The sequence below is a fragment of the Montipora capricornis genome, chromosome 13 (genome assembly GCF_036669925.1).
Source record: "Montipora capricornis isolate CH-2021 chromosome 13, ASM3666992v2, whole genome shotgun sequence".
Taxonomy (NCBI): domain Eukaryota; kingdom Metazoa; phylum Cnidaria; class Anthozoa; order Scleractinia; family Acroporidae; genus Montipora; species Montipora capricornis.
Window position 1 is genome coordinate 19,837,011 of NC_090895.1, and position 7,500 is coordinate 19,844,510.

Consider the following 7,500-nt stretch of genomic DNA (forward strand, 5'->3'; position numbering starts at 1 on the left):
GTAATCATATGCTTAGTCCTCGGGCAATTTGGAATAAATAAGCACTCAATCTATAAAGCTGCGGGCTCGTGCAGGATTGTTCGTCTTTCAAACTGCATTTGAAATTATGTGATAACCTATACTAACACTGCAGATTTTTCACCAACTATTCCATATCTTTTGGTTTCTGGGCATGATGTTTTTGTGAACCTTCCGACTGGTTTTGGCAAGTCTCTAATCTACGAACTCGTATTATTTGTTGTCAAAGAAATGTGTCTGAAAAAAGAAGGGAAGAGTCGCTCTGCCATCGTGTTGGTAATTTCTCCTTTGATTTCATTAATCAAAGATCAGGTGAAGTCTCTTCAAAAGAAAGGGATAAAGGCATCGTTTATCGGGAGTGGACAAGAAGAGGCCAATTTTAAGAAAATTTTAACGGGTGAAATAAACATCGTGTATTCTTCTCCAGAAGCTATGTTGTCAACCGATCATTGGCGTGAAATGGTTTGTTCTCCAATTTATCAAGAAAGTGTTGTTGCTGTAGCTGTTGATAAGCACATTGTATCACCCTCTGGTAAGGGAAAAATATAATTATCGTATGTTCTGAATCCGAGAGGCACTGCTGTGGGAGGAAACAGCGACATAGGAAGTTTCTGCTTGAAAGATTGGAGAATTTCTTTAGGTTGAGCAATTTTTATATCCCTGAGTATTCTTGTTATCTAAAATACATTATTCATTTGTCTAATTTTCCTTTCTGTAGTATAAGGTTGTTTAGCATTTTGTTGTGATGCATACGTTAGTATACTTTATATTTTAAATGCATGTGCTGCAATTAAACAACTCTCTTGAAAGAACTTTTTCGTCTGGCTTCAACACAATTTTGTTCTATTTTCAGGGGTCAAAGTGGAAATTCTATCAATGTTGCCTTCTGCAGGAGGTACGATAACATCCAAGCGTTGAGATCTCTCCTGCTAAATCAAACATCTTTCATTGCCCTTACAGCCACCGCAAAGATGACAACTAGAGAAAAGATATGCAACTCTTTAAACATGACCAAACCAAAGTTTGTAATGGTCTCGCCTGAGAGGTCAAATATCTCGTACAGCGTGATAAAAATTCATGTAACGGAATATTTTGACTGGCTTCTTCAGATGCTTAAAACCAAAGGTAGTTTGTGTGAGAGATGCATCATTGACTGTCAGACTGCCAATCAGTGCAGTAATTTCGGTTTGTCTTGGGTCCCAGATATACTTGAAGAAAGAAAAGCCAAACCCCAGGAAAGACTTGTTGAAATGATGCATGTAAGGACTCCAGAGAATGTTAAAGAAACTGTCCTTAATTCCATGAGGACTCATGATGGCCACTTAAGAGTTCTAATCTGCACTATTGCATTTGGTATGGGTGTAGATGCGAAAGGAGTACGAACCATCATCAACTTTGGGCCATCTCGTAACCTGGAATGCTATGTACAAGAAAGTGGACGGTGCAGTCGAGATGGACAACCAGGAAAGTGCATTATTCTCTAGATCTATTTGGGCAGAATGCTTAGCAGCTGTGCTAAAGACATCAGGGATTATGTACCGAGTGGTAGTTGTCGCAGGGAACTAATCAGGGGTTACGTTGACCATCCCACTAATGAATCAAACAACATAAAGCCCACTGGACACTTATGCTGTGATAACTGTGATCTATCTTGCACTTGTGGGTGTGGTGTTTGTAGTTATGTAACATTTTGTTCAGTTACCAATAACCAGGCTTCTCCAGAAAGATATCCTGTGAGGAGTGTGTCAGATTCTCAGATTGTTACCTTACGGAGCAGACTTCTCACGTATAAGAAGAAATGGATTGTTTTTTTTGTATGAAACCTAATTCTCAATGCAAAAATCAAGTCTCTGCCATATCTTGCCCAAGGTTTCTTTTGGAATTTGGGACTTACCACATAAATCAAGTTATTAAAAATGTTGCTCTTATTAATCATTCAATGATATTCTGAAGTTCATTGAGATATGGAGATTGAACCATGCAGTAGAAATTTGGAAATTGCTGAAAGATATTTTTGACGACTTGGTAGAGGAAACTGTCCTAGATGTTCCAATTGAGGATACTGATATTAATGAAGATGAATATGATGATGATTGGTCGGAGATCTTCAATGAGTCACTAACTGATTTCAGTTTGAATACATTATTGGAAGATGAAAGCATGGACATTGATGAAGATGCAGAAGATGGCTACCCAGCCATTTTGATACAGTTTTAACTACTGTGTAATACTGTATTGCTGGACCTGCCTGTTTCTATGAACGCAAGCATTAATCACTTCATCCTGTGCTCGAAATTAGCGGTCGTCCAGTCGTCCCAGACAACCAGAAAATTTACCTGGGCGACTAGTTTTTGGTAAAATGAAAAGGTTGATTGCCCGAAGAAAAAACAATGGACAACACAGGCAAAAACAGAAAATATGCATGACTTAAACACCACCCAACTCGTTCAATGATTTTTTTTTTGTCAATGTCTGATAGTAGTGTGAAGTTACCAACTATTAATTTGCCATAGTTGAGCATTTTCCAGTGTTTTGAATATTTGTGGCTTTAACAAAAAATTGTCAGATAGGAAAATTCACATGTAGCTGGCGATGGAGATCGAAGACTCTATTTTGAAAATGCTAAAACTTAAACCCAGACTTACACAAAAAAACACATATTATGGGAGCTCCACCTCCATGCGATTGCATTTAATCTTAGGGGGTTTCCCAATGGGCAACCACGCATTTATTAGGGAAACCAAATTTACTGGTTTTGTTGCCCGGCTGTTGAAACAGGGACAACCTGTAATTTTTTTTAATTTCGAGCACTGTAATCCACTGACTCTGTTCACACCGAACCTTAATGTTTTGAACATGTTTAGTCAAACAGTTTCAGAGTGTTCTGTTTTCGAATCATGTATACTGGTTTTTGTTGAATACAAATTTAGCACAGATCAAAGCATGTATTGAAGCTCACGTGAATGGTATGTGAAAGCTAGTCCTTCATTTTTCTGCAAATAATTTTCATTTTGTTCAAACCAGTGTAATTAAACATGTCTTGTTGGTGTGAATGGGGTATTAAATAGATTTTACTTCATCGAACGCCAGACACTTTTACTCATCGGTGGGGAACTGTTCAGGAGTCAATGGGCTAATATAGTTTGTCAAGTGTGCCACATTTTGGGAGTAGCAAAGATGTGGAAGACAGCTACTTACTCAATTTTGAAGTTTTATATGAATACCTTGTTATTAAGGACAAAATAAATTGTGGCAAAATCGGACATGTTTTGTGAATGATTGTTCTCTTATAGCCTTGTTCATTGAGAGAATATTATGATTACCATCCTGAGCTTCCTCCCGATTTTATGACGAGCATTATAGTTATTAATGACTTACTTTACCAGTTTCTTTTTGTACTAGAAACTTTGTTTGGTGTAATATGTAATATGCAAAATAATGTCCTTGGTGAACAAACCGAATTACTCAAGTGAATAGGCCATTTTCAAAATATCAAATATTCAGCTTGATAATGAGGTAGCGAGGACTAAAACAATAGAAACATGTTGGAATGAATGTGAAATATCTTTGCATATCATCCACTTTCCTTTGTCTTTGTCCTCAGAACCTCTCCTTCAAGCTGAATTATAATATACCAAAAATGGCCTATTATAATAGCTATTGTACACGACAAAGTTAATGAAAACATATTCTAGTAGGCCATTAAAGAGCTCTTTTATCAAGGGGAATGTATCTCTTGTGTTCATTGATCCATTTGTAAACAGAGAGCATGTCGAGTCCATCCAAGGGGTTGCTTGATATTCCAGGAAAACTATTGTAGGATCGACCATCCCTGAATTCAAAGACTCCTTCAGCAACCAGCTTGTTTAACACTGCCAAGAAGTCCTTTGAGTCAGATCGGATAGTGTGTTTCCCTGATCTATTCATCTTCTTTATGCAATTATCATAATTTCCCACCATCTTCCTCTTCACAAACATTGTTTTGCACAGTCGAGCAACTGCCTTTGGAGTTACATTTCTTTTAAGTTGCTTCACTTCTTCCTTAAGATATTTATTGTCATGTTCAAGGTCAAGATCCAATGCAACATTTGAACCTTTTCCCTTAATGGTACGATTCCATTTTAACCTGTAAGCTTGGCGTGGTGTCAAAAGACTGTTCACTTGCAATGAACAGTAGAGTGTCTCAAGGGCATAGTTTGTGCTTCCTGAGGCATTCTTAAAGTGAAGAAGAAACATTTTCCAGCATCTAAAATTCCGGTCACCATCACCTTCAGCAATAGAATCAAGGAATTCAATAAACAACAAACCATAACTTAGCAAACAACAGTTATAGTTAAATGAATCATCTCTCTTGCTGGATTCAGGTAATGTCCTCTCTGAATTTGAGTCCCTTAACATGATTTCTGGAATAACCGGAGGGGGATCATGTTGTTGTTCATGATCTCGTCTTCGTTTTCCATCATGTTTAAAAGTGGCTGGACAACCAGGAGATCTGCACACGAAACGTCCATCTGGGCTCATCATCTGTGTGGCATTTACCTGTGCTATTTCCTCCTCATCTAGAACAGAATTTATGATGTCATCAGCTCTGGAATTAATGCAGATAAATGTATCTAAGATACCTTTGAAGTATTCCGGGAAATTATTATCCTATTTTTTCTGTCCATTTTGGCAAGAAAAACAGGTCCTAATCCCTCCCGCGTCTTGGTGCAACACATAAGGCCACACACACAAACACACGCACTGGTTAAGACTATTTTAGTCATTACAGTTAGCTACTTTATCTCGTTTCACTTGAGACAATTCGACTTAAAAATATTTCTATATATTATACCTGTATTTTCATCTTGGTGGCCTCTATATGTCCAGCAATAAATGTACCCCCTGTGTTGATTATTTTTCAACAGTAATTAACACTTTAATTAAAGCATTCCGTGATTGGTTGAAAGTGTCTAATATGTGAAGTTTTCCTACAAGGTCGTACGTTATGTTTTGAAAAATCACTGACAAGGCAAATAATCGTGTTTTGTAGAGTTCGTTTAGCATTAATAATTCCTTGTCATTTATTAATTAATTATACAAAGTGATTTTTTCTTTAATAAACTAGATTAAAAGTGATTGCTATATTCCCTGATAATGCAAACAAGAATCATTAAAGAGGGTCAAATACGTTCCAAGTTCTGGGAACCACCTTGATGTTACCAAAAGTACCGGTACTAAGTATAAACCTACGCTTGCGCCGTGCTCGATATTGCACATCCTATTTGGGCTTTCGATGTGGCCGTGAGCTGACAACTTAATCTTTGTGGCTAAAATGTAAATTAGTTAGAGTCCTTAGAGTCGTAAGACAAAGAGAAGGCTGAACATTCCAAGAAACCAATTTAAGATATGGGACACGTCAAATGTCTAGTTCGCGATTAATGTCTCACTGTTCGCATTTTTTTTATATTGTAATTAGGTCGTAAGTTAAGTGTTTGTCGTTGGGTGTCGTAACGTGTACAAGATGTCGTTCGATCGGGATGACTGTCGATACCTGTGAGAACACAATTAGTATGTGTTTCCGCTTCCCTTGAACGGAATTATAATATGGTAAACACTCTGAGATTTAAACAGGTTCGTGACTAAAACAGAGGATAAGACACGAAGTCATCTTTTCTTTCCAGATATTTGTTATCTTTAACAAGTTTAATGTGCACTGAAATTGCAAGAGTTTGTTGAGGTCTCATCTGTTCCTAGAATTGACCAGAAGAGAAAAAGTTTAAAGAATTGGTAAACCTTGACGACTGCCTGATTTTCTGTTTTCATCATACATAATAGTCACCTTTACATAACCATAAAAACAAAGTTTTGATGACAAAGTTGGAATATCGATATATGAAAACTAAATGAAGGCATAATGTTTCCGGGAAAACGTGAGAATCTATCCCAAACTGGTTTTGCGATTCTGAACGATGATCTCGTAAAACTCAGGTCTTGTAGAGTCAAATCGATACTTCTCATGTGTTCATTAACGCTCCGAAAAAAAAAAATCGGGCTATATCAAATACGAATACCAATACAAGTGTTCTCGTCTTTTAAATGTGGCCCACTGACTGATCTTAAAGTAAAGCTTGCCTCGTTGATAGAATTATTACTGGATCCGGTCAGAAAACGAGTGGAATTTAGCCGTTTTATTATGAAAGATTTCATTTTTGTTTTCATGAATCATTTACATAAGTTGCAGACATGGGTATGGGCTAGTTGAGTTACACTTCATTTTCTTTACATTCAAACAGTTTATACATATTCATAGAACTTCTTAACTATATTTGCGTTCTGGCAGATAATCCATTTCTCTTCTAGTCTTAAACCTGGTTCACATACATTCAAGAACTTTACACCAGCAAGCCAGTCAGCTATCCCAAAATGAAATCCTTCTAGACGCTTCAAAGGGGTGTACCCATTTGCCATGGATTTCAGAGCATTCACAGCTCTTTCGATTGTAAATTGATCCCCCACTAGCCCTTGTTCTGCAAAGATGACTTCCTCTCCTTCATTAACTTTTGGCAAGTACTGCTGCACATGCTGAAGCACATTCACAATGCCTTCATTAGACACCTCTGACTTAAAAATCATACCCATCTGCACCTGAAATGTTAAGGATGATTATGCCCTAAGTAGTGAGCAAATTGTATATGCAAGTACTGTATGCGAAGCCATTGAACAAGAGTGTCACTGATCCTTTGCAAAACCAATTCATCATTTCCACTTTCATTTTTTTTTTTTTTTTTTGCATGAGAGTCAAAATACACTGCTTAATCCACATATGGTACTCACTAACAGAAAATTAACATGCTGAAAACTATTTTGATTTTTGCATTGTGTTATACCTGAAAGGACGCTTTGCTTTGGGGCTTACCTTTTTACTCTTTTTACTCATTGCGTAAGAGTGTTTGTGTCGAATATGTTTTGGCACATGGTCCAAGAGGCAATGCAAAGCTGGGATGCGCCTTGTTAGGATTCTCTAAATATGTATGAGGTAATTGGTGTAGAGCTCCTTGTGGTCAGCAAAGGATGGAATTAGATCTTTGTTTTCTACATCCTGAACATTCTTCAGTGGTTTGTCATCAGGTAAATCATTGCCAGAAATGCGGTTTTCCACAATGTTATGATTTACCCAATGGATATCAGTGTTCTGGTGGTCAGACGTCATGTGACGTAAATCTTGTCTTAAATCCCAGTTGTCCACCACAATATTGAAGCCATTTGAAGGGTCTATAACTGCTGCTTCAATAAGTGGAGAACTCGGATCCACCTGTGCTTCTGTACAGACTTGAGAAACAGAAACCACTGTAGGTATCGCTATGTTCTGAACAAATTGGTTTTGACTGCATTTTTCAGTACAGGTTGGTGAGGATCGAAGGTCAGCCTCGCAGTTGACTTGCTGCACATTCGACAATAATGGAACTGTATTCATCTCTTCTGTTACACTTGTTAATGGCA

General features: G+C 37.5%; 1 protein-coding gene across 3 annotated transcripts in view; it reads right to left on the reverse strand.

Annotated features, from left to right (window-relative positions):
* Positions 1 to 3,032: 3,032 nt before the first annotated feature.
* LOC138029667 (uncharacterized) overlaps positions 3,033 to 7,500 on the reverse strand; it is a 7,275-nt gene continuing 2,807 nt past the window's right edge. The window contains exons 3-4 of one of the 3 annotated variants that reach the window (XR_011127910.1): positions 6,917 to 7,500; positions 3,033 to 4,577 (exon numbers count right to left, since the gene is read on the reverse strand). The exon at positions 6,917 to 7,500 is cut by the window's right edge and continues 130 nt beyond it. Coding sequence is in view for 1 of the 3 variants with exons in the window: in XM_068877380.1 (XP_068733481.1) it covers positions 7,022 to 7,500 (479 nt within the window). In the remaining 2 variants the exon portion in view is untranslated. Of the gene's footprint in view, positions 4,578 to 4,680 lie in introns of those variants that run through there. The other 2 variants (XR_011127909.1, XM_068877380.1) reach the window with 2 other exon arrangements.